Source organism: Ostrinia nubilalis, chromosome 1, assembly GCF_963855985.1.
Source record: "Ostrinia nubilalis chromosome 1, ilOstNubi1.1, whole genome shotgun sequence".
Classification (NCBI taxonomy): Eukaryota; Metazoa; Arthropoda; class Insecta; order Lepidoptera; family Crambidae; genus Ostrinia; species Ostrinia nubilalis.
This window is the reverse complement of record NC_087088.1, coordinates 2,931,564-2,959,494: the sequence shown is the minus strand read 5'-3', so window position 1 is coordinate 2,959,494 and position 27,931 is coordinate 2,931,564. Positions and strand designations below refer to the sequence as shown.

General features: G+C 40.1%; 4 protein-coding genes across 4 annotated transcripts; all 4 read right to left on the bottom strand.

Annotated features, from left to right (window-relative positions):
- Window positions 1-1,778: 1,778 nt before the first annotated feature.
- On the bottom strand, window positions 1,779-3,520 carry LOC135076702 (uncharacterized). Its single transcript, XM_063971125.1, has 3 exons — window positions 3,391-3,520; window positions 2,453-2,864; window positions 1,779-1,921 (listed from the first exon to the last, which is right to left on the bottom strand). The coding sequence occupies exons 1-3, from the start codon at window positions 3,518-3,520 to the stop codon at window positions 1,915-1,917; spliced, it is 549 nt and encodes a 182-aa protein (XP_063827195.1). The 3' UTR covers window positions 1,779-1,914.
- A 7,518-nt stretch (window positions 3,521-11,038) lies between these two features.
- Window positions 11,039-12,551, bottom strand: LOC135076691 (uncharacterized; the record flags this gene model as incomplete). The annotated part of the gene is made up of 2 exons (XM_063971114.1): window positions 11,039-11,222; window positions 11,362-12,551. Coding segments are annotated over 2 exons (1,197 nt in total), but the record flags the coding sequence as incomplete, so codon positions are not given.
- Window positions 12,552-16,768: 4,217 nt separating this feature from the next.
- On the bottom strand, window positions 16,769-18,467 carry LOC135076682 (uncharacterized). The gene is made up of 2 exons (XM_063971105.1): window positions 18,360-18,467; window positions 16,769-18,087 (listed from the first exon to the last, which is right to left on the bottom strand). Exons 1-2 carry the CDS (start codon window positions 18,418-18,420, stop codon window positions 16,769-16,771), a joined length of 1,380 nt encoding a protein of 459 aa, XP_063827175.1. The 5' UTR covers window positions 18,421-18,467.
- Window positions 18,468-22,763: 4,296 nt separating this feature from the next.
- LOC135075041 (uncharacterized) lies at window positions 22,764-24,660 on the bottom strand. The gene is made up of 2 exons (XM_063969414.1): window positions 24,514-24,660; window positions 22,764-23,545 (listed from the first exon to the last, which is right to left on the bottom strand). The coding sequence occupies exons 1-2, from the start codon at window positions 24,605-24,607 to the stop codon at window positions 22,911-22,913; spliced, it is 729 nt and encodes a 242-aa protein (XP_063825484.1). The 5' UTR covers window positions 24,608-24,660; the 3' UTR covers window positions 22,764-22,910.
- Between the last annotated feature and the right edge of the window lie 3,271 nt (window positions 24,661-27,931).

Below are 27,931 nucleotides of genomic sequence, written 5' to 3'. Positions count from 1 at the left end.
TAGATGCAATTCCGCCGTTTCATTTAGAAGTTCCTATGGCCACCTCCAGACTCCATCCAGCTAAATGATACCATAATATTGCATTGTCATCGTACTTACATAAGTATACCAAATTACAGCTCAATTGGTTGAGGAGAACTGGTTTTAAATTTAGTTGCAAGATTTATCCCATACAACTAACAAGCGAAGTGCTTGTAAAAATGGTACGCATATCTTTTTTGCGACTAGTTTTCTTAGAGTATTATACCATTTTGTAATCTTAGATAGTTGCGTCAACTTTATAATAAACTTGCCGCAGTAGTGTTCATACTGTTTTTTTACAAAACGACGAGTCAAAGTGGAGTGAAAGTAAAAATCGTTTAAAATTTTAAGGAAATATCATATTTTGATTAACTTTTGTGTAAAAACTGCAAGGATTTCGGGGGTTTTAAGAATTGGAGTGGACAGCAGCACTACTTAAGTTGCCAATACAAACAAAAAAACAGAAGTATTTGAAAAATTGTAGTCGTGGTAATGTAAAATATCATAAGGGGTGTCAATTTTCGACGAATTTCATAATTTATTGTGTAATTTAAAAAATAATTGAGATAGATTTTTTTTCTTATTTTTCCTGAAGTAGTCATGACTATGTCCATCCTGCGGCGCCGGCTTATCCTTGAATTTTGGGACACGTTGTATATTACTCGATTTTTTTTTATTTCTTATTATGGTGAAGTTATTAAAGTATAGTCCGCTCATCATCATCATTTCAGCCACAGGAAGTCCACTAAACAAAGGCCACCTATGATTTATCATTGAGATTAATTATAGGTAGCCTATGATTTCCAGATAGTCCAATACAGTAACAGAAGTCTCGAACTCGATATAAAATTATTCAAGAGCTAAGTACTTGTTTTAAAACTGATATTTATGTAATTTTTAGTTTCTTTTTGTAGTCACTCCGGTTTTTACACTAGTCATCTGGTATAGAGCGCCATTAAGTCACAGAATAAGTAATAGTACAGGTACAGAAGGATTACTCCGCAAGACGATTTAAATAAATGCGAGTCTTGCTACGACGCAATACAGTGGAATTCAGCTCGCACAGCACTACGTACCTACAATTTTATTCACCTACAAGTTTTGTCTCTTTCTATCGCGTGCCTCTGAACTCTTCTTACGCTGTTAGGGTTGCTGTCTAGTGAAAAAATATTTCATCTACTTATTTGTAATGAGGTACGTATGTAGGTAAGTATGCATTCATTATGGAAAACCTTGGGAGAGGCCTTTGTCCAGCAGTGGATGTCATTTGGCTGAAACGAACGAACGCATTCTGAGCAGTAGTCATAGTAGGTTAGGTTCCTATACTATCCTAAGAAATATTGATTACCTACATGACCAACATACCTTTCAGCATATTTGGGAAGCGAAAAAAAAAAGATAAATCCGGTAGATTACTTTTCGAATTTAAACACCCGAACGCCGCACAATATTTCTTTCTCTTTATGTCCATTTTTAAATAATACTTCGATCATAGAATTATAATCATACTACAACGCACGCCAGCGTCCTGACGGGCGCGCGTGTGACACTCGACTGATATAATACCCGCCGGCGCCGGGGCGCTTCGCTGTAGGTAATTATCGGATGTACCGCGCGGAGTGAGCCAGGCCTGATTAAGTTCTCCTTTAGTCGTTTTTGTAAATGCAATATATGAATATATGAAAAATAAAATGTAACGTTAAATGCTGTGCATGTTTTAAATTGAGGAATATATGGAATAAAGAAAAAACAATTCATTAAATTGTGCTAGTATAATTTTTGATACATAAACAATGTAACAAAATTATGGCAAAATTATAAGATAGGTATTAATATCACAAAGAGCTTTTGGGATGTCCATTCTTCCGGATGAGGTCATTTTTGGTAGTTTGCTTAGCGTCTGGAACAAAATAAGATATCACTATTAATAATCACATAAATTTTCTCATGAGTATCTAATATTGAGATAAAATATGCTATCAAAAGTGATGTTAAAATGATCTTTAATAATGAGAGTTTTCGCTATTGAAAAATCCGCTAGATGGCAATACGTAGACGGGAGGTCCAAATGCTGCATGATTGGTGGATTTTGACATATCTGTTAATGTCATGTCAAAAATAAAACCCTCATTACGAGCGCTTGGCTCGGTAGTTAGCGTAATGCTTTCAGCGCCAGATTTGGTTGTAGAATTCTAATCCTGCTGAGGCAAATGTAGTGTGATGAGAACCGTAATCGTATAATAAATCTATTTGTTGTTTTTATAGTGTGGGTAGTATAACAACTGAATGTTGTTACCAACCACTATAGGAGGTTGGTGTAATGATTGTTATTGGCTACAAGTAGCAAGTTCTTAGTGTGGGCGCAATCATCCATATTAGAGGGTCGTCCTCCTGCAGTATAGACTAAACGACTTGATGTTGATGTGCTCACCCGTAACCACCCTTGTGGCCGCCGCCGTAGCCACCGTAGCCGCCGGAGCCGGCGCTGGCACTGGCTGAAGCTTGAGCGCCCGCGCTGCTGCCTCCAAAGCCACCTTGGCCGCCGCCGCCGTGGCCACCACCGCCATTGCCGCCACCTCCGAAGCCGCCGTTGCCGCCACCTCCGTGGCTGCCACCGCCGAAACCGCCCTGGCCGCCGCCGCCTCCCAAACCGCCTCCCAAGCCGCCTCCGTGGCCGCCGCCGCCTCCCAGACCACCACCGCCGCCGTGGCCGCCTCCCAGGCCACCGCCTCCTCCTAGGCCTTTGCCACCGCCGCCACCGAATCCACCGCCGCCACCAAATCCGCCGCCACCGCCGCCGCCTCCGCCGAATCCACCGCCTCCGTTAGAGCCGCCACCATAGCCTGAGGAGTACACATTTCATTTAGTAACAAATCTTGGTTTCTGTTCTGACTGAAATCGAGCATCTTTGCAATCCTACAGAATGAAATTAACTATGAGGGGAGAAACCCTTGTTTCGCTTAGTCGGTATTGAAATCCACTTTGAAAAGTAACTTGATATTGATGTAGTAATCATTGTGCATTGTTAACATCAGTTTTGAAGTGGCTAACGAAGCGCCGACACTATTAATAATCTGTTTATTTATTTTTAAAGCTTTAAAGGGCGAACTTAATGCCATGGGCATTCTCTGCCTACTGGTTAACTACCAGTAACTCTTTGTAGTTAATGTTTTTAAAGCTCTGCAAAGCTTCAATATAATAATAAGGTCTTTATTTTATGAACTGCCTAATGACTGAGCATAATCTACATATTAATACCTACCTAATTGGTAGGTACTACACGAACTTTGTTATTGCATTATCAATTTTAATAAAAAAATACAACAAAACAAAACGGCTAAATATGACCATTAAAAGCGGTTTGTTTACCTGGTGCTGCGTAGACGCAGGCGAATAGCCCTAAGGCAACAACGGGTAATGCTAGTCGCACCATCCTGCACACTGTGCCTAGGACCTCCTCGGCTGTCTTTATATACAGCCCGCTTATGTCATACTTCATAATCGAACCAACATATCAGGCTCTTCAGTTTTTGTTGCAGCTTTTTTGCGGCAACTTACCGGTCGGGGGAGGGAAGACCCGAGTACATAGAACTAGTATTTCGAATGAAACGAAGGTAAAAAACATTTGAGGTCCTAAACGGCGATTGAAAAGACAGTTGGAAGATCAGGAACTGATAGCAGTCATAAAAATGTATCATCCCGAGCCGCCCGCAGCTTTTTTTATTGTTTGATTGATGGAGATTTATTGAGAACATTGTGACATGATAGGCCTACAGGACATCGAATTGTTTAGAATTAAAAAAAAAGGATTGGGAAGAGGAGGAAATTGTTGATAGCTAACTTAGTAATAAATTTTCAAAATCTTAGAAAAGTTTGGAATTTTACTTAGGGTGACTGGTTGTTTCCTTTTTGCAATTAAGTACGTCCTCGTCTTTTCAAAGAGAACCTTGACGAGTGTAAAGAAAGACTCACCAGTTTCATTTCAATTGCATGAAAGAGACAAATTAATTTTTATCTAGTTATATGGTGGCCATTTAGTTGAAAGTCTATGATATTAAAATTCAGCGACCAATGGCGTTTGAATCAAGTCTAATGCGTCTCTTCATAATACCATTATTGAATAAGTCTATTTATGTCTTAGCAACTTAAGTCTTGTTTTATCGTTAAAAAAAGAAGTCAATTGATAGCTATTATTAAAAAATAATTGAGATCACAACATCCAAAAGGAACAAAATAAAAGAGGTCAGACCAGACCTGTAATTTTAGGAGCAGCCATAGATAGGTACCTACACCTATCTAATTTGGCTCAATCGAATCGACAACAAGTTATAATGACTAACGACGAAAAAAATATACATGCAGTAAGGAGGAATTCAGGGGAGGACTCCGTAGTACGCAATATTTTTTTTCTTCTGCGATGCTATGTTTATGCATTTTGCAGATAGGAACTGATTTTTACATTTTGCGTGCCCCAACTAAGATGTGAACCTAAGACCTCCGGATCAACACAGTCCACTAACCACTAAATCACAGAGAGTTTTCATTATTACAATTATCAGCTCTTGTTCAGTAGTTTTCATGATTTTATTATTGTTCCTTTAATGAATGGTTTTAAGTCATAATTTAACGTTATGTATTTCTTAGTCCTTAAAGGTGACAGTTTAGATGTGCGCACGCGGCTTGTGGTCAAGTTCGATAGCTAACCTTATTTACACAAAACAGGTAAGCGGTACGTTCTCCTTGAGAAGTTTTCTTTGTTTTAGGTATAACAAAACTCGGGCACAAATAAATTATCTCAGAGTTTACGACCGTTAATTATATGAGCATCGTCATCAAATGTGCTGATGTTGTGGTCATTGGTAGTACTTTTCCGTAAATCTCATGGTTTGACATCGTGTTAGGCATCCTTTGGTCAATATTGACAACAAGTAAGGATGACTGTATAAGCTCTCTTCCTTGTGGCATGTTACTTGGTTGTAATATACGCGTAAAAATGTAGCGTAGGTAAATGTAGAGTCTGAGTACCGTCGACTGTGTGTGTGTGTGTGTTATCGATACTGTCGATTATTTTGTATTATGTCTTTCATTTATTGTAATAATCCACAGAATCTATTGGTAGCTATAAATAAGAATAGCATTTTTCTCTTATTGCCAAATTCTGCTATCTACTGTTTTTACATTATAATAATTAATTTTACAGTATTCTGATTGCACCTAAAAATAATGGGTATCTTTTATTTCTTTTAAATTACTTAAATCATTAGTTATAATGTACATTTCTTGTACGTTTCATGTACTTATGTATGGTATTGTTAAGCAATGATTTACCTCCCTCTTTTGTTGCTCTGTAGTGTAATGTTTGTCGCTCCAAAAGACGATGTTGATTCAAACCTATTCAGTGGCAAATGCCTGCATGATGGGGGTTGTGTTTCAGTTTATCACACATGATGATCTCATTTTTTTAGTATTTAGGAGTCCCAATAGTGGACTTCTAGGCCACGGCCACTTCCAGGTCATTTTGCCCTGTTACAGCTTGAACTTTCCCAAGCCAGTCTTCTTTGCTAAAAATTCGTTATTTCTTCCCATTCAAGATAATCGCAAACTACTTTTCCTACAAACGAATCTACCGATTATGAAATCTTAGGAACCGAGCACGTGATTTTTTCAGGCGGGGTTAACGCCCTTTTGTAATTGGAACTCTGTCAACTGGAACTGTGTTGCGATGCAGCAAACACGTTGTCTATACCTAAAAATGCTGTGCATGAGTTCCAATGTGTAAAAAATATAGCATCATTTAGAGATTAACAATTTTCTCTCAGAGGTTTGTTTGTTTGTTTGCAAAAATCTAGAGCACTAAAGGAAACATGACTAAAATGTTTTAGTCACAAGACATTAATTTTAGAAAAAAAATAACGATTTTCAAAGCGATTTCAATTCTATGGCCAAATTCGCAAGATCCGTGCTGCGTGTTGTTACTTAATTAGTGATTACTCATACAGACCAAAGTTATATCGAATTGTTTTAGGTGACATTTATCTCCCTAAGAGGCAATTAACTAATTACCCGCACGAAAATACATAATTCATTAATTCGTCATTTGAATCCAGATGTTATATTACTTTTTGTAATTTTTTCTTTTTTGTAGTTTACAATTTTATATTAAAAAAAAGATGACAATTATTAGAACTTAATACAAATTATTTCCCTCATAGAACAGAAGTACTATACTATAGCAACGTTTTAAGCTCATGAATGCTATGCAAATATACAAGTTAAATAAAACTAACTACGACTTAAGTAAACGTATTTATTTTAATTCATAACAAAGATTTTAAAACTATGGAAACATTGATTATAATTTATTATACAATAATAACATAAGCATAAGTACTGTCATTCCAGGTAACGTAGAATTTGGTAGTTCTTTATCTGAAACTGAAACAAAAAGAAAAATAAATAAGTTAAATGATTTATATGAATTTTCCTGTAAATGATAGACATAGAGTTTTCAGCGTATGTTACCAAGACGAGAATATCTCTTTCTTTATGTGGTAAAGGTTAGCTAGCAGTAATTGTAATCAATTTTATGAACCTATAATTTGATAATATGGAACGTATGCGTCAAAGCGTATTTTAGATGATAGTCATATTACTTTAGTATTGCCTTGTGTTTAGTCCAAAAACAAAAAACTTGTTTTTCCGATTAAGGTAACGTGTTTATCGTGTTTATACATGTATATAACTTAAAAAAAAAAACCGACTTCAAATGCGTGAACACAAAAAAAAACTAAATATTGCGTATAAAAAAGTTCATCCCCAATTTTCCACCCTCGGGGGTTGTTTTTTTATTATTAAATTTAAATGGGACCACCCTTGAGGTATTACCTATACGCCGAAAAAAGATTTGTTCAAATCGGTTCATAATTGGCGGAGTTATCGCGTAACAAACATAGAAAAAAAACATACGGGTCGAATTGAGAACCTCCTCCTTTTTTGAAGTCGGTTGAAAATAATGCAGATATGCTCACCCGTAACCACCCTACCCGGCGTAGTGCCCCGCGCTCGAGCTCGCGGTGCCCAAAGCATGCGCGGCGTCACCGCCGTAGCTGCGGCCGCGGCCGCGGCCTCTCGCGCCAGAGTCGCCGCTTAGCCCGCCAGCGCCGCCGCTGCCGCCTGTCCAGCCGCTCCCTCGCCCGCCGCCTTCGCGGCCTCCGGCGGCCCCGCCTCCGAATCCACCTCTACCTCCAGCACCACCGCGTTGACCAGGAAGGCCCCCAGATCCTCCGGCCCCGCCTCCGTATCCAGAACCGCCTTCGGCACCGCTTACGCGTCCTCCTGCTGATCCACCGCCTCCGGCACTGCCTCCGAGGCCTCCACCGCCGCCATGACCTCCAGCGCCCCCGTGTCCAGAACCGCGTCCAGCGATCCCTCCAATTCCGCCTGATGTTCCACCGGTTCCAAAGCTTTTACTGCCACCGCCGCCAACTCCGCTGAAGCCACCGCCTCCGCCGTAATCGCCGCCGAAACCGTCACCCCTTCCTCCCCGGTCGTCAGAGCTCCTACCGTAACCTGAAATGTTAAGCGTGTTAGTTGTATAAAAGTATTAATAGATATTAATAATGACTTAATTTAAATTTAATTAATTAATGTAGTTTGAAGTGTGGTTTTATTATATGGGCCATAGAAAGCTTGGTACCTGGAGCAGCGTAGACGCAGGCCACCAGCCCTAGGGCCACCACGGGCAACGCGAGCCGTGCCATCCTGCAGACTGTACCAAGGCATTCCCGTCTTCACATTATATACTGCCAGCTTGTGTCATAACTTCTCAGCCTATTGTTTATCACCCACATGTTGTTTGTACCAAGTTTTGTGAATCTTGTTTGTCTTCCCAAATAAATGAAATAATAATGACGTACTGTTTACGTGTTTTTGTATACTGAGTTGCCTGCAATACTATAGGTACAATATTATCATATCATATATCATATTGGGAATCCTCTAAGTTTACATTACGTAGAACAGATTTAGAGCAGTAACTGGATAGAACATGTTTTTATTCTCAACAAGGAAGGTCTTGCCCTTCATCACACCTGGTGGAAACTGATGATTAGGCTGAAGGTGGAAGGGAACTTCAACTACAGAGGAACTATGGCTTCCTACCTCCAAATTCTGGAATACATTGTTATTTTAAGTAAGTTTTAATGAACATAAACCAAATATCCCTCCTTCTTCTTCTCACTGTAGTAGGTATTTCAAGGGTAACAGTAAAATGTTACAACTGACTCTGTCTTCAAGTGGTAAGAGGTAAGTTTCAGAGATCCCGGCTTTGATTACCAGTGGAGGTGAAATTTTCTGCTCGGTTTGGTTGGCGGTAGGGTTTGATCTAAGTCTGCCTGGCTAGCAACTCTATTTTCCTAAGTCTGTCACTATAACAATAATGTTAATAGCATTACTGTATTCCGGCATTTGGAGGTAGGAAGCTATAGTTCCTCTGTAGTTGAAGTTCCCTTCCACCTTCAGCCTAATCATCAGTTTCCACCAGGTGTGATGAAGGGCAAGACCTTCCTTGTTGAGAATAAAAACATGTTCTATCCAGTTACTGCTCTAAATCTGTTCTACGTAATGTAAACTTAGAGGATTCCCAATATTAATTCACTCTAAGAAAGTCAAAAACATGTAACGGAATCTCCGACTTACCACTTTAGTGGACCGATTACAGGAAATAGTGGCCCATTAAGTACATGTTTTTTTGTATTATTATGAATGTTCAGGAAACGGCGCAGTTTTTAAAATGATTTTGGACCTATGGAAGTTCTTTTTTTTACTTAAACTTTTAAGTAGAAAATTTGATAGTATTCTGATAAAAACATAATTTTAATGTTTTTAGCAAAACTTTTGTATCTTGAATCAAAGATAGGAAGGTGATTATTTTTTTCAAACATCTGCAATTAATAACAAATCTGTCGAAAAAAAGAAATCCGAAAAAAGTCAACCCAGAAAAAAGATAAAAATGTTGAAAGCCTACTAGGTCACAAAATTTTAAAATATCACAAAATTAACTCTATCTCCTAAACTAAGCACAATCGTACTACATACATGGGGGTGATTTAGGTACACCTTGATGTAAGGAATCTATTTTTTTCTTTTAGACCTCACTGTTTTGGCCACCCTGTATATGGGTTTTGTCTGAGACCACCAGTGTACCTACCATGAGTATACGTTAGGTGTGCTCGCTAGCGAGTACGTCAAAAATCTCTATGAAGATATTGTTTCTTGAAAGTAGCCGCTAGGGGCGCTGCACAATATGTCATACAATTAATGTCATTTTTTTACGCAGTCGCTAGCGAGCACACCTAACGTAAACTCATGGTAGGCACACAGTAATCATCTATTTTGCCGGAATGTTATCTAAAACGTCCTGATTAGGAGTACGTTAACCGAAATTTTAGGCTGGTCACATTCAGTTTCTACAGCGTTCTTTTAGAATGACTTTTCCTCAAAAAAGCTTATCCACAACGAAGAAGCTCTTAAGCTTGCATCTTACCTGATGGCAAGTGATGATCAGGCCGAAGGTGGAAACGAGCTTCACCTAAAACCCTCAACTATCTTACCTCTAAGTGCCGACTGTTACGGCGACAAACTTATGTAAGATGGTGGTAGCTAGCCAGGCTGACATAGAACAAGTCCTACCACCAACCAAACCGAACACAAATATCTGCCTCTACTGAGAATCGAACCCGGGATCTCTGGGAAGATTATAGTTACAAAGATATTTATTTTACAAGAAGGTTTTATTCATTCTCAAAGGGATCTCAATTCTTTGGCAAAGCGCTCAAGATCCGAGCCGCGTGTTGTGATATCTTTAGTATAAATTGGGTTACTCATACAGACTGCATAATACATAATTGTTTGTGACATATATCTGGTTACATAAGAAGCAATTAATATTCATTACCCGTACGAAAATACATAATTCGTCATTTGCATCCAAATGTTTTTTGCCTGTTTAATTGGTGTGTTCTAATTTTTTCTTTTTGTTGTCTAAGAAGATCGATTATTTCAATTGTAGGCCAAAAGGATACTATTACGAGTAGATCTACATAATACAAATTAATCCCCTCATAAGAACGAAATATGTACCTACATAGTATTTTTAAATCTATACAGGGTGTTAGGTAAATGGGTATATGAGCCGACACTAGCCCATGTTAACATGGGCATATAAATGGTATGGTGAAGTCAGAAAATTGATATCTTCATTTTAATTATTTTAATTTTCATACAAACCGGATTTTATATCAAAATTTATTTTGTATGAAAATAAAAAAAACAAAATGGTGATATCAAATTTCTGACTTCACCATACCATTTATATGCCCATGTTAACATGGGCTAGTGTCGGCTCATATACCCATTTACCTAACACCCTGTATACCTATAGCAAACAAAAGTCGCTTCAGCTGTCTATAGATCTTTCTTAGATCTTTAAACTACGCAGCAGTTTCAGCAATAGATAGTGAATCAAGAGGAAGCCTTTTTTTAGTTGGAGTTAACGCAAACAGCAGCGCCCCCTAGAAGGGCTTATTCCACTATTCCCCATTGACAATCCCCGTCAACGGGGATTAGTGAACTTTTTGTTCACTATTCCCCGTTAACGCCAATTGGAACTTATAAAATCTAAATAAAATCCTACTATAACGGGGATTAATGAACTTTTTGTTCACTAATCCTCGTTGACGGGGATTGTCAACGGGAAATAGTGGAATAAGCCCCTAGAAGCTCATTACTTATCACAATATTTATAGCCGCTTGCCCTCACCAGTGATGACAAAGTAGCAGATCGTTAGAGAATATTATGCTCGTGCTCTCTACTTTGTAAAGTCGTTGATTTTATAAGCACTTTCAGTGCTATATTGTACTAAGCCAGGAATATACCCGTAGCGCTGGGTTGTGAGGTTTCGAAAATAGTTCTTTCTTTCAGTAAAGGTCACTAGTAGGTACAAAAAAAAGACGACACTTAGATCATTTTACATACGTATTTTTATTTTTATTCATAACAAACGTTTAAAAAATATGGCAAAACATTGATCAATATTCATTGCTATACAATAATAAAATAAAAAAATAGGTATTTTTTATCACATGAGCTTTTGGGATGTCATTTCAGGTAACGTTGAATTTGGTAGTTCTTTATTTATCGACTGAAACAAAAAGAAAATAAATTGCATTAGGTACTGATAAACGAATAACTATCCACAAAGCGATAATAACCCAATATGTTAAGTTGAAAATCCACAATATGGAAGTTAGGTCAATCAAAAATAACGTAGAAGTGCTCACCCGTAACCTCCCTTATGGCCTCCATAGCCGCCCGCGCTTGAGCTCGCGCTAGCGCTGGCTGAAGCCTGGGCGCCGGCACCGCCGTAGCCGCCGCCACTGCCGCCACTGCCGCCACTGCCGCCACTGCCGCCGCCTCCCGATCCGGCCGCGCCTCCATGACCTCCGTGGCCTCCAGCGCCGCCTCCATGTCCACCACCACCTCCTAATCCAGCGCCACCTCCGAGGCCTCCACCAGCACCGCCGCCATGTCCACCACCACCTCCAGCTCCGCCACCTAATCCCGCGCCACCTCCGAGGCCTCCACCACCACCGCCTCCATGTCCATCGCCACCTCCGGCCCCGCCTCCAGCGCCACCTCCATAGCCTCCACCAGTGCCGCCTCCGAGTCCACCGCCACCTCCGGCTCCGTTTCCTAATCCAGCGCCACCTCCGGCTCCGTTTCCTAATCCAGCGCCACCTCCGGCTCCATTTCCTGATCCAGCGCCACCTCCAAGGCCTCCACCGCTGCCGCTTCCATGTCCATCGCCACCTCCAGCCCCGCCTCCAGCGCCACCTCCATAGCTTCCACCAGCGCCTCCTCCAAGTCCACTACCACCGCCGGCTCCGCCTCCTAATCCAGCGCCACCTCCGAGGCCTCCACCAGCACCCCCGCCATGTCCACCACCACCTCCAGCTCCGTTTGCTGATCCAGCGCCTCCTCCAAGGCCTCCACCAGCGCCACCTCCGAGGCCGCCACCGCTGCCGCTTCCATGTCCATCGCCACCTCCAGCCCCGCCTCCAGCGCCACCTCCATAGCTTCCACCAGCGCCTCCTCCGAGTCCACTACCACCTCCGGCTCCGCCTCCTAATCCAGCGCCACCTCCGAGGCCTTCACCAGCGCCACCGCCATGTCCACCACCACCTCCAGCTCCGTTTGCTGATCCAGCGCCACCTCCGAGGCCTTCACCAGCGCCACCGCCATGTCCACCACCACCTCCAGCTCCGTTTGCTGATCCAGCGCCGCCTCCAAGTCCACCACCGCCGCCATGGCCGCCATTTAATAACGTCTTGACAAATCCACCGAGGAGTTTGCCGCTTCCAAGGCTGCCACCGCCTCCTAAGCCTCCACCGCCGCCACCTCCTCCGCCTCCAAAGCCGCCGCCGCCGCCGCCTCCAAGGCCTTCTCCGCCTCCTAGGCCGCCGCCGGCGCCTCCTCCCAGGCCTCCACCGCCTCCATGGCTTCCGCCGCTTCCACCGCCCCCTCCAAATCCGCCCCCGCCTCCTTGGCCACCGCCGCCGCCTCCTCCGAAGCCACCGCCGCCACCTCCGCCGAAGCCACCACCGCCGCCGAAACCGCCGCCGCCTCCTCCCCCGCCGTTAGAACCCCCACCGTAACCTGGAACGTTAAAGATGCTAGTTGTATAAAAATGTTATTGAATAATACAAAAAACGTGTCACCGTGCCGTATTGATGGGTCCATGCCCTAAATCGGTAATTAGAGCCGCGAAGAATGAGTCCGTATAATCGAGATTCTACTGTAGTTTAAAATGCGGTTTCATGATATGGGCGATAGAAAGCTTGGTACCTGGAGCAGCGTAGACGCAGGCCACCAGCCCTAGGGCCACCACGGGCAACGCGAGCCGTGCCATCCTGCAGACTGTACCAAGGCATTCCCGTCTGCACATTATATACTGCCAAGTGCCAGCTTATGTCATAGTTTCAAACCCAGTGTTTAACATCCACTTATGTTTTTCATACCGATTTTTTTGCTTCGCCTTGGCGTTAGCTGTCACGGTAAAAACTACATGTCTAAACTTAGATGCATTTCTGGAGATTATTTGTATAGATTCCGCGTGAGAGGAGGAAAAATGATGATGTTATTTTTATACAGCAAAGACATAGAGTGAAACCATAAACAAAGAACGATAACAAAAAAATAGTTACCGCCTTGCAGTTGGAGTACCAATAGCTCTAATTGCAAGATTTGCAAGTGCATACCAATAACACAAACGTAGGTACCAAACACTTTATTAAAATTACAATTGCATGTAACAATTTAGGCAGTCCTATCGTTAAGAAGCAATCTATTACAGATAATCTGGCGAAAAGACAGGATAAGAAGACATAATATTACGGAAGCCCATAACTATTCATTTACTAGATAGAGTTCGTACTCGTAATTTTGATATTTGTATCAAAATAATGTAACCAAAGTAAAATAACATACATGAAGTATGTTTCTTCATTGTCACTTAGCAAGCTGAAGTGGCAATGGGCAGGGCAGGGCACATAGTACGCAGAACTGACGGCCGATGGGGCAGCAAGGTTCTAGAGTGGAGGCGTAGGACGTCCACCTACGAGTGGACCGACGGCCTCATAAAGGTAGCAGGAAAGCGCTGGATGCAGGCCGCTACCAACTGGCCTTGTGGATATTTTTGGTGGAGCCCTATGATCAGCAGTGGACGTCCTATGGCTGAAACGATGATGATGATGTATGTTTGAATTATTTTAAACAAAAATATTAATCGTTATATTATATTGTTGCCTCATTTAATTTGACCCCCAATTTAAATAATTTAGAGCCAAAGATTAACTTCTTTTTCGAATCGTGTTCTTTTATTTAGGTTTGCGGTATTGATAAAATCTAATAGCAATTAAAATGTTGACTGACGTTACTAATTCTTAAAAATATTGATATGTAAAACCCTACAAAAGTTCCACTGACCATGACTACGCCGAATAATTTTTTGTTACACTTTTTTAATTCGCTGGATCGCTACGAGAAACATAATATTAATTAAAGTATCTACTTATCATAACATTTTATTCTGCGAAGAGTGTGTTTATTCTTAAAACTGCCAGTTTGACTTTTCCTTAAGTTTATTTGCGCGCTAATACACTGTACTTGCTACGTATGTATTTATTCTTCTTATTATAAATATTAATACCTACTTCTGAATAAAATAACGTACCTTGGTTTTACTTGGAATACACAAGTTACAGATAATGGCAATTAAACGCTAACCTGCTAGTAGATAAGTGAATCTATAATTAGGTAGAGACGCACCGGGCCAGAACAGTATCTATGTGGTCTATATCTGGATATGTTGGGATTAATCTTAAAGTACTTCGGATGGATAAGAAGGATGTTAAGCCGTTTCAGTGTGAAAACAAGAAGAAAGACACAATATTTTGAAATATCTTTTTAAAGATTATTAGTAATTTGTTATTGCACAAATTAGTAATAGTTCTGTTAGCCCCTCGTACTAAGCTAAATATGCTTGTGTCACGAGTGCGTGTGCTCACCACAATAGTCGAGCGGCGGCGGGGACCGAACCCGCTTCCCCGGATCACCAGTTCGCCAGTCCGACCCCTTCACCGTTCGGCTATCGTGGTTTCTACGTATATTTGTGTCCGAATTATGAAATTTTCAGTCGGTCCGATGTTCCAAAATTAAATAATTGCCTGTATAAGTATAACTATACCTAAAGCTAGCTAGTAAACTTCCGTAATCTGATAGGTCGCGACATCTAATATTTGTTTTTATAATGATGGCTAATCACTCGTATGGAAGTCATTGACCTCTTCACGCAACTTGTCGTCTAGTTCCACGCGAGCTTATAAGCTCGTCGTGTCGACATGTTCATAAGTTTCATTTTTCTTTTCAATAAACTGCCCTATGATTTTCAATTTATGATTCAAATTTTTCTAAACATATTTAAATCTAACCTGTAACAATATTTGATGTACGTTTGTATGTAAGCGCATTATTTTCTTAGTGGTATAGTACCTAAGTAAGATTCTTTCCCAGCAGTACCAACTTATTATTCTGTGGTAGTGCCTATTTATTGATTTTGAAAGACTGCAGGAAACGCTGCTTTACACCAATGAACTTATCTACATATTAGATGTTTTTTTACTGATGAATTGCAATTCACGTGTGGAACACACGTGATTCTACACATAATCTACCGGCAGACAAAAAGGAGCAAATATTCTACTAGCTTAATTTGATGTTTTATGGTTGCATCAATTCGATTCAGTTATTATGAAATTGAGCATCTTCTATTTCATTATTAATCTTCTTATTAATATGGTTATTTATGCAAAACTATCACTTGCTCACATGGATTTTCGTTTATTATCTGGTTGTTAGTCCTAAAGGAGGGAAGAATATCTAAATACCTAAGTGGTAGAGTTCCTATCCGGAATATAACTGGGAGCTTGGAATATCTATCACATACAGGCGTGCGGTATTGCATCGTTGCCTCGTTAGCAGATGCTGAAATAGGTAATCTCATATTTTTAATCAATCATATGTTTTATTACCATCGTATCATAATATTCCTACATTTTGAGATTTTAAATTAACTACAGTTTACACTAATATTTGCGTCAGGCAAGTTTTGAACCCGCCACTGTTGTGATGACTTTCTGAAGCAAAAACCACTCATCAAGTGACCTCAATGTTATTGTTTTTGAGTTTTTCGTTAGGTCCTCAGTTATGTATGTATACTTTGTTATTATAAAACATGTGAGATACGATTTAGTCTATTAATCTAAAAACAATTAGGTACTTATTGGGAATAGTGACTCATTCATTTTATCGTAGCTTATGTTATCTGTCTTAATCAATGCGGATAACAAGTTTTAATAATACATTAACGTACTGTTTACATGTTTTTATGCAGTGAAGCCTGCAATGCTATAGGTACTGTGTGTTTTGTCTAAGACCGCCGGTAACCGGTATTTTTTTGCGGTAACGTGGTGAGGTCATCGTCACTGCTCGATGGCCATCTAAGGCTTTTTATTTTCTTTTTTAGGCTCGAAACCTGAGAACCAATAGTCGGCCATTACAAACCTTATTTAATGGAAGAGATCTATCTGTGCAGACCGTGAACACCGGCGTGGCTATCTTTGAGATAGATTATTATCAAAATAGCGTAGGTAATTAAGTTTATTTTGGCTGTTTTAAGAAGAAAGATCTGTAGGTAGCATATCATAGCATAAAAATCTATCAGAACTCGTTTTATACTATGGAAAATGAAAAAAAGTAGAAGGCAAAGTCTGTATTGTCTAAGCAAAATTAATGATTTGCATGTAGATGTTTTACGCAATAAGAATAATAAAAAAATTACTTCCTGAATTTTACTTTAGTGATTCTTCACTCTAAATACCTACCTATCGTTAATAGTTACGCATAATAATACATATAAAAAATAACTTTATCAATTGAAAAAAAAAAGCAACGAGGTTACGAGTAAATAAAACAGAGACACAGGTTTTCTTAAACATTATATTGACTAACAATAATGAGTTTATCTTTTTTACTAGCCTACGTTTATACAGTCGTGTTTCAATACATCATTAGGTACATTCGGGTTCGTTTGTAAGTCATCACAATATTCTTGAAGGAGTTTCGATGTTTTTATTTTCCGTAGCCACCAGCACTAGCTGATGCGGAAGCATGGGCGCTGGCAGACGCGTGAGATCCTCCGTATCCCCCTGAGCCCCCACAACCTGAGGTGCACCCACCACTACCCCCGGAGCCACCGTGACCACCGTAACCACCTCCTAAACCAGCGCCGCCTCCATGACCGCCTCCCAGACCACTTCCACCTCCAAGTCCACCTCCCAGACCACCGCCTGAGCCTCCGCTACCACCGTAGCCACCACTGCCTCCATGACCACCGCCAAGACCACGACCTAGGCCGCCTCCACTTCCAAATCCTCCACTACCCCCTTGACCTCCTCCAAGTCCACCACTACCTCCATGGCCTCCACCAAGGCCTCCAGCACCTCCGAAGCCTCCACTACTTCCGTGGCCACCGCCTAGGCCACCGCCACCACCGGATCCTCCTACCAGGCCACCACTAGAGCCGCCGCCGTATCCTCCAGACCCACCAGATCCGCCTCCTAGACCGCCGCTAGATCCGCCGCCATATCCACCGCTTCCTCCAAAACCACCGCCTCCTCCGAATCCAGCACCGCCTCCAAATCCACCGCCACCGCCGCTATATCCACCGCTGCCTCCGTGGCCACCTCCTAGACTTCCAGAGCCTCCGGAACCTCCTCCCAATCCACCACTTGACCCGCCTCCGAATCCTCCACTGCCGCCATGTCCTCCTCCAAGGCCGCCTCCGTTTCCTCCGCCCAATCCACCAGTGGATCCGCCTCCAAATCCTCCACTGCCTCCATGACCGCCTCCTCCATGGCCGCCTCCTCCACCGCCACCGAGGCCTCCTCCAAAGCCGCCTCCGCCTCCACTGCCGCCATAACCTCCGCTTCCACCTCCAAGACCTCCAGCGCCACCGCCACTTCCGCCAAAGCCTCCAGATCCTCCGTGGCCTCCTCCACCGAGTCCGCTACCGCCTCCGAAACCGCCCCCTCCGCCACTGAAACCATCCCCGCCGCCACTGTAGCCACCCCCGCCGCCGTATCCTCCCTTTCCGCCCAGGGTGCCAGTGAACGCGAAACCGCCCGATTTCCCATCATCAGACTTCGTGCTCACGAACTTCCCATTGCCGCTAGCAGCGCTTTTGGCAAGGTGCTGAAGTCCGGACCTCACTGTTCCAATAATGCCGTTGACGCCGTCGGATATGCCGTCGAACCCACCGCCGAAACCGCCGCCGCTACCGCCACCGCCGCCGCCGCCGAAACCGAATCCACCGCCGCCTCCACCGCCGTACCCGCCGCCGCCGTAACCACCGCCTCCGTGGCTACCGTAGCCACCACGACGGACCCTCACTGTAAAAAAAAAGCAATAAGAGATAAAGTGTTTATGACCATAACAATACATAATGTACAAGAAACTGTGGAGTACTTTGGATTGTGGGTCATTAATTCAAATTCGAGTATTGACTTTAATTTAATGAGCACATAACAATAATAGGCCTTTTGACCGATACTTTAGATGTTTCATTTTCCATTGGCATCAAATAAATCCAACTCAGTATGTAAACTCTAATGCATTGTTTACCGAAATAGAATCATAACGAGGTTTTTTCTATGACACCTACCTGATGCATGGCTGAGCGCTACGGTCAGGCAAAATATGACACCTAGCGCCGTCCTCTTCATATCTACGGTTGAGCTTTACTGACCATATCCTTCTATTAACCATCCTTTTATACTACTTATTATATTAATGGTCTAAACGTGCAAGCCTTACGAACATAAACACGAGTACTCGGAAACAATAAGTTTTTGTACACAGTTAATCTCCAACAAAATCATGTTGTAGTTTTTTTGTTGCCACGGTAACCAATTAACATTAATTTACTGGGCGAAGGAAATACTTTATTTATTTTATAAAATATTCAGATGAGTATCAATCGTAAGTAAATCTTATATCTATAGCTATGCCTATATGTATACAAATGTTGTTAACACAACAATTTGTTAGGATGTATCGATGTATGTTTGTAACTTCGGGACACCATATTAGCTGGTGCTGAGAAGTGAAAAAAAACTGTTACTTTTTTGTTTATTACAATTTACAAAAACATGGATGAAATTAAATAAGTTACCAACTAAACGCTTGATTGTGGTCACACTATTTATCCAGTTGTGGTTAGTTGGACTTTCCAATATCGTATCTTAAAATCTTGCATCGGAACCTGATGGGTTATTTTGACCTTGACATTAATATTACAAGAAATTCTAAGTACCTACTATTATAAGTATTTATTTCTACTTTATGAATCTAGTTAAAGCAGCACAATTACATATAATGACAACAATTAAATATATTAGAGTCTACAATGATCATGCGTTTAATATCAAACGTTTACGTCATTGGCGTTTTAAATAATAAATATGCATTGTTGATAGATTTATTATAACGACAGTGGAGACAAGACTTCGCTATAATTTTTATTGCGGTTTTGTACAAGAAATTGTTTTCTGAATTCAATTAATTTAGGAAAATATAATGTAGAGTCACAAAATATTTTGCTTGAATAATTTATCAGCCGAAAGTAGGTATAATTAACTATGTAGCTGATCACAGTTACATAGTATTAGCTGTGAGATTTGTGAGAGTGTGAATGACTTTTTATTAATTTAGCAAACAAGCTACGAATCTTCAATGGCCCAGCCATAAAAATTTATTGGGGTTATTAAGGTTTGCCTTTGTAGATATAACTTATTGAAATCAACAAAAGATTATACCTACTTAGTTACTCGTATATAATATAAGTAGACATAAATGTCATTAGAATTTAATTGCATTTCATACATCACCGTCACGCATGATATACGATTAAGTACAAGTAATGTTTACTACAAGTACTATTAATGTTTCATGGCCTAACCTTATATAAATGTAGGTACCTACTGCCTACTATAAAATGTCAATATAAAAGGGCAATGTCACTGATGTAAGCTTTTAAAGACACTTTTCGGTGTAACACGGTGTCCTGTAATTGAAAATCGGCAGGCCATTTTCGATGTGCCTTATGTTCTAACTGCTCGTAACGTTATCTAAATATATTTCGGAATATTGCCACTTCACAATGCTAATGATGTTTGAATAATAGATTCGCCAGCAACCTTCGACTGTCTCTTCATTTTTTATTTGTCTGGCAAACACTTCTTTATAATTTTTCTAAGTTCAGCAGCTATAAATGAACTTTAGAATAAGCTTAGAAATAGTATTTTTATTGTGATATGATCCTTAATGGTCAAGCGAGTCACGACGATGATAAACGAGATGCAAGATGCAAAAACCACATCCGTATTAAAGATGAGGTTTAGGTTTACATTATCGGGTTAAATACCATTTGAAAAACATTTTCGAAGAAATGCTCGTTCTGTTAAACCGTGTTTTGAATTACCATTAATCTTTTTCTATAATCTATGGGGCCACACACGCCATACCTACGTGCTAATTGTTATACTCTATGCAAGTTAGATGCAAGTCTAAATAGCTAATTATGTGTAACCTACACTATGAGTGTATTTGTGTGAGAGTATTAGATGACTGTTTTATGTACATTTTTTGTTTGTTTGTTATCGTTCACGAGTTTATAATATTAGTATGTAGGTACTACTAGCTCTGCTAGGTAATCGGTGTGATATTAGATCATTTTATTTAATACTAGCGGCCCACCCCGGCTTCGCACAGTTGCAATGGAATTTCGCGGCTTTTCTCTTCTATAATATGCATGTGCTTCATACATAAACCTTTCTCTTGCATCACTCTATCTATTTAAAAAAACCGCATCAAAATCCGTTGCGTAGTTTTAAATATCTAAGCATACTACGTAGGGACAGACAGCGAAAAGCGGCTTTGTTTTATACTATGTAGTGATTATTGTAACAATTGGCATTAGGCATAGCCTAGTTGATCGACTGTAACAGAAAATATAGGTACCTACTAGGTAGAGTACTTGGAATTGTTTTTCTAATAAATGTAGAGTTAGATGTGAATTTTTCCATTAGTTAATTCATGCACGAAAATAAAATAAATGCGTTGTTTGTCTAAGTTTTTGAATTAATTTGTTATAACTAAAACTACTCAAGATAGTCATGTAAGTACCTACGTCTCTTGGAGTAGACAGTAAATATATACGTAGTTTTTTGTATCATACCTGCAAATATGTGTGTAACATCTACTTACCATTACTTGTGACGTAGAAAATAATTGCGGTAGGTAGTAATTTAGCATAAATCTATAATTTTAATAGACCTTGTTACTTAGTGTTAATAGTATTGAATTAGTTTTTTGTTTGCAGCACTTTATAAAAAATAATGTTAACAATCCAATGTTCTTGCTTGGGTTAGAAAAGGTTTTACTCTTCCGTGTATCTGGTGAAATACCTGGTTCATCTTTTTATTACTATGCCAATGAATAAGGTTAATTATTTTCATGGTTTGTAATTACTACTACTCTTAGGGTGATCGCTATAGTAGGTAATTAGTCAATACATAGTTATTGGCCAACTTGCCTAAAATGAAAAGAAACAAGCCTAATGGAAGTTATTAAGAGAAGAAAAGAGAAAAATATTATTTCTGAGCAATACGCAGTCCAATGTAGTAAATATTTTTGTCTCTTACTTATTAACAATCCAATATGCCAATAACTATACAGGGTGGAAACGATAAATGATCTCACTCGATAATTTCTAAACCATACAAGATATCGAAAAACTGGTTACTGACCCTGAAAGTGCTTTACGAACTCTTTCAAACGGTACCAATAACAGGTTACAGAATAAACTGGAAGTATCTGAAAATTCAATGTTTCCAGCTTCCATACTAAATGTATGCCAACCACACAATATTAAGTGTAATTTAAAAAAATTAAATAATGAACCTAAAAAAAACTCGTAAATTGCATTTTTATTTAAAATTATTCAAGGAAAAAGTTAGTTTTAGGCTTTACTTGCTATAAAGTGTTGTATCAAGTATCAAGAGATGAGTGCCATGACTGTGGTAGTACTAAATGTATGAGGGATGGAAACATTGGATTTTTGGATAGATCCAGTTTATTCTGTAACTTAATATTGATACCGTTGGATAGAGCTCGTGAAGCACTTTTAGGACCAGTAACCAGTTTTACGATACCTTCTGTAGTTTTTAATATTATGAGGCTGTACCAAATGTATGGAAGCCGGAAACATTGAATTTTCGGACAGATCCAGTTTATTCTGTAACCTGTTATTGGTGCCGTTTGAAAGAGCTCGTAAAGCACTTTCAGGATCAGGAACCAGTTTTTCGATATCTTGTATGGTTTAGAAATAATCGAGTGAGATCACTTATCGTTTCCACCCTGTATATAGGCTAATTACTAAAGCAATCACCCTATTTAGTGATTACATTTCTAATCCTAGCTAGATGTCATTTTATAGTAGGTACTTGTGTGATGTTGGTAAGCAGATAAAGTATATTTTACCTGACTGTGACACACAAATAAAACTCATAATTATATTAACATTGATATATTTCCGATTTTATTTAATACATATAATTTTCGAACGCCCTCTCTACTCAAACGAGATGACTGAACAATATTGAATCAGTAGTTTAAACCACTATCGATTCACATCGCTGACTAAGACAAAAAATTCGATGAATGACCACGAGATGGCACTAAAACGATCAATAATAAAATCGATGTAAAATGGCAGTTTATGTTATTAGATCACTAGCTTTCCGCCCGCGGCTTCGCCCGCGTGGAATTTTGTCTGTCACAGAAAAACTTTATCGCGCGCGTCCCTGTTTCAAAAACCGGGATAAAAACTATCCTATGTTCTTTCCCGGGACTCAAACTATCTCTATGCCAAATTTCATCAAAATCGGTTGCGAGGTTTAAGCGGGAAAGCGTAACAGACAGACAGACAGACAGACAGACAGACAGACAGACAGACAGACAGACAGACAGAGTTACTTTCGCATTTATAATATTAGTTGGGATATAACTATAACAAAAGTCCTTAAATGAGATGCTTTTCGAAGACAAACTACTGTCAAGATATTTGAATGCAATCGAAAAATCACGTGACTTATCGACGATTATTTCCTTAGTATCTGCATCTCGCCTAAAGACCAAGATAAATTAGCTTAAGTTAAGGCTGCGACTTGAAGTCCGGTCTGGGAGCGCCGTAGGCTGTGGCGTGACTAGTGGCGACTCCTCCGCGGCCGGTGCTGTACGCGTTGGCGATGGCCGTGGCTCCACCAGGCCCGCCTCCGTTCGCAGACCTTCCACCCCAGCCGAAGAACATCGGGAAGAACGCTCCTGTGGGCATCTTGGGCTGATAATCATCATCCTCCTCCTCGTCTTCGACTGGCCTCTTCACCTGCTTCCTCTTGGACACTCGCTTCTTAGGCTTCTGCACTGGCTCCTCCACTTCTTCCACTTCTGGCTCTACCAGCTCTGGCACAGTGGTGACGGTGCGGGCTGTGGTCGGGACAAACTCAGTTTTCTCAGTCGGCTCCACGAGATCAGTGGCTTCGGTGACGATGGGTTTTTCGGGAGCTTGAGGGAAGAAGACCTCGTTTTGCTGCGGGTAGTATTCGTCCTGGGTCTGGCGGCGGCGGTCGGGGAGGTAGTACTGGCTAGGCGCTTGCTGCGCGGGTTCTTCAGGCTGCTTGAACATGAAGGCCGCCATGCCGCCGCCGACGGCGCGAGGGTTGTAGTAAGGGTTGAAGTAGCGGCTCATCACCATCCCGCCGCGGGTGTTGTCGCTCGATCCGTACGATACTGGGGGCAAAAGTAAGTTGTCTGTGAATTTTTTTTTTACCACATTTATGTGTAATGAAATTCAGAGAGTCCTATATGCTCATATTTTTCTTCGCGTTTGTCCACACAAATGCAAATTGTGTTGTCACATACACAGGGTCAATTTCCAGATGGGACACAGTGTGGTTACGCGTTTCACCAGAATTATGATTCAAAATACATTAATTTACACCCAAGAGACTTTAATAAACCTCCCCTCAATTTTCACACCAAAATTAGAAGACTAACTAATTAAACTTCTTTTCCATTACGACTATTATACTTCCTCTGAAAAACTTTACAAAGATACAAAATTAATGTCCGTATCCCAGACCTACCTATATAATATATGTGTACTTGTACGAAAGATCCTCACTAAAGATATTCATTCAAAAATATCATTTACTAAAGTAGGACAATCAAGAAAAAATATAACTAGGCAAAACAACAATATTCTTTTGAAACCTTCCAGAACTAATTATGGTAAAAAAAGTATATTATATGAAGGAGCTCAGCAATATAATAAGCTACCCAAAAACATCAAAGAAATTCAGTCTTTTCCGTTTTTCAAAAAGATATTAAAGTTCCACATCCTCAAAGGTCCGCATAAAGGTCTTGATGGCAAGTGATCGCCTTCTACACCTGAGTCAAAAAGTGATACTTAATAAGGTCAATGTGTCTTGTTTTTTTCACGTCTACCGACGAATGTCTTGTGTTTGGTGAACAATTAAATCCGTACGCCCTTAGTTTAAGATCTACCTACATTTATTTTATAAATAATTGAAATACCTTGTTTCTCATTTTAAGTGAAATGTACAATTTCTTTTGAGAAATAAATTCTTAAACCTTAAGACGAACTATGCAAAAATAAATAAAATTTTAACAGTTATGAAAAATATTTTAAAATAACCATAAGTCTTTGAAAAAAGTGTTTACAGCTGTGTACTCACAAGTGTCATAATTGTTTCCATAATACGGGTAGTAAGGATATCCTGCCGCCTGCCAGGCCGCGCAGGCCAAGACCACAAAGCTGACGAGTTTCATGTTGAGTTTCACTGGATTCCCTTGCTCGAGGGTGTGGTGAGGTGAACAGCAGTCGGGCTAGTGTTGGACGCTGTCTGTGCCAGCGTTATATAGCGGGCACTGTCTGGACTCATTGCTATGCAAGTCACGGGAGTGCTGCGATCGCCAGTTTAAGCTCACCAAACACAAGTCTGTTTTGTAGATCGGAATAGGAACTTTAGACGAGATAATATCTTCATCTGTAAATAGGAAAACGAGGACTTACATACAATTATTGATTACTAGCTTTCCGCCCGCGGCTTCGCCCGCGTGGAATTTTGTCTGTCACAGAAAAACTTTATCGCGCGCGTCCCTGTTTCAAAAACCGGGATAAAAACTATCCTATGTTCTTTCCCGGGACTCAAACTATCTCTATGCCAAATTTCATCAAAATCGGTTGCGAGGTTTAAGCGGGAAAGCGTAACAGACAGACAGACAGACAGACAGACAGACAGAGTTACTTTCGCATTTATAATATTAGTTGGGATAACATATCGTGGTAAGAGCATAATTTACTCATTTTCCATAATTCTTAAGTATGGCCGAATATGATTTCGGTAACTTCTATTAATACAGTAGTATAGTAAGATTGTAGGTAATTTGGAATCAGTCGAACGTCACACTCGAACTTCATGATAAACCACGAAAGACAGCTATATTGTCACTATTGTCAGTGACGAAAATTTTACGTCACTGATAACAATTCAATTTTAATAATAATAAATTATTAAATATTAAATTATTTATCGTATCGTACCTATTATGAGGGTTGAGATTCAATCGTCGTTAAAATTTAATTGTTATCAGTGACGTAAAATCATCATTCATCAGAACATCTTCTAAGAATCAGTATTTGTAGCATCCACTGCAACACTATTAAGTTGTTGGTCATAGACTTTGTCTCAGTCAGAACACCGTGTGAGACGTCCTTTACATTTTTCGGCGGAGTCCAACCGTTAGCGAGATGGGCATCCTGTTGCAGATCGGTTACTCGTAGATACGTTTCTAAATTGACTTTTTGCAGAATACAGTTGTGAGGAAGGAAATTTTAAATTAAAATCGTAAAAGCTCAGGTCAAAAAACTGAGACAACAACTTTAAAAATAGATGTAGGTTGGATCTCTTATTTCGTAGTAGGTTATCCGAATATTAGCTAGGTCACAACTAGATAGGATAGTAGTGTAGAGAGATCTATCACTAACTAGCGGCTGCCCGCGACTTTAGGGGTGGAGTTTCGTAAAATCCTAGTGGAAGCCTTTGTCATAACATCTACCTGCATGCCTTTCAGCCCGATCCGTCCAGTGGTTTGGGCTGTGCGTTGATAGATTACTATGTCAGTCACCTTTGAGTTATACTTAGATTAATCAAGTAGACTTTAGACAAAAGGGGCTTACGTTTTTTGGTTTGGTTTTTACCTTACGGGGTTGTTATCTATCAGCACTTTTACTGTTAATTAGGTATTATCGCAAGCCAATTAGCTCTGACTATCTAATGAACTATGTAGGTTCTTTCTCGATTTATTGTTCAACTATATGCATTGTTTTACGAGTATCTAACACTAATATCTGAAACTGAAAGTATACCTACATGAAGTATATAATTTTACACGAGTATTACGTTGATTCTAAAAATTAAGATTCTTCCTAGCACATGTTATTGCCTTTTAAAGAGTTGAGTTTGAATCCTACTGATAGAATAATGTGACATGGATCGTTTTTGTCTCAGTCGTACTTGGCAATCATCATTTAAATAGCTTCGACTTCGAGGTAAAATGTATCAGAAAATATTGATAGACTCGTTAAGGGCTGCTTTATGTCATGCTGGCCTCGTCCCGGCTGGCCGCTTCGGACCCTACGCGGAATGACAAACAGCTCCATTCATGACGATTTATAACACTCGTTTCCAACATTTACAACATTTTTAATTTTCCTGGAAGTCATACTATAGACGCTAATAGAAATTACAATGATTTGTCAAACTTTGTAAGGGATTCGTGTAAGACATTAATACCTTTTAAGTATCTCGATCACAGAATACTGATGTACAATTTAAATCTGTTAGGCGGTTAGGTGATAAAACGAGATCAGTTTTATAGCGTTGATTTATTAGCTCCATTAGTAGAAATGTCCAGTTTAAAGTGTATTAGTATTTGGAGCACGCTGTTACATTCGGGGACGCTAAGTTCTGGGTGCGATAGGATCTCTGGTGTATGCGATATATCCCACCACTTATGCCGATAGCATCGGAGCCCACGGCACCGCGGCGGCTAGCGAACAGTCAAATTTGCGCGTTTGCACGTCTGGGGACATAATCATGAATTTATGCCGGAAGCATCTTTTATCGGGCATTAGTATGGTCAGCGAGGAGCCCTGATTCATGCCTCAACGGACTGACAAGTATATTTCGAACACCTGTATTTTTCTCAAGCAGCTTAGTTAGTAGTTCAGATGAGCCGTTGGACGCCTTTGTCTTTTTTGGCATGAGTTATGTAGCGTCAGAGCTTTTAATTTAAAATAAAGACCCAATATCTGTTGAGAATCAAAAATTATCATACTTTTAAAATAAAGTATTGGTTCGAAAACCCTTCTTGAATAACTTCGAATTTTTTTGCGATGGGATTAGTTTTCAGCTCAGTACATTCGTTATAAACAAGCGAGTGACGTTGTGTCGTGTTTTTCTTGGTCCAATACAGAATATAAATTGTTTTAAAAATGGAGGTCCACCAGGACAAAACACACACATTTAGTTATCATTAGACCTCATTTAAAGACAAATGATACTACAAATTCAGCATAATAGTAGAGCAATAGCCGTTCGTACGTATAAATTCTTAAACTGTCTCAAAGTGTCACTTTCAAGGAGCGACTCTACAAAATATAGATTTTTACATCAAAAACCAAATATTATGTACAGGATTTTATAATAGGTACTTATTCAGCAAGGAAATTAAGTTCACGGAAACACCTTTATTTATTTAAAAAATTATTGCACCAAGAAAATATATACAATAGGAACTTATTGCATTTTTAATTTTGAAGGTCGTTTTGATTATTCTTTATTGTTTTTATGTCATTGTTTTTGAAATATGTATATGAGGATCAGAATTGTATATCTGTGTCTGTTTTGCAAAATGTTAGATTTAAAAAAACATTGGAGATCCTCAAACAAAGCTATATTTGCGTTTCAAAGAATTCCGCGAAATGCACTTTGCATACGCTCGGACGTTCGGTCGTCAGACATTCTGGCTGCGCGGGCGATGCCGCGATACCCTGATGCAGATGGACTGATAACGATGTGGTGCAAAGAC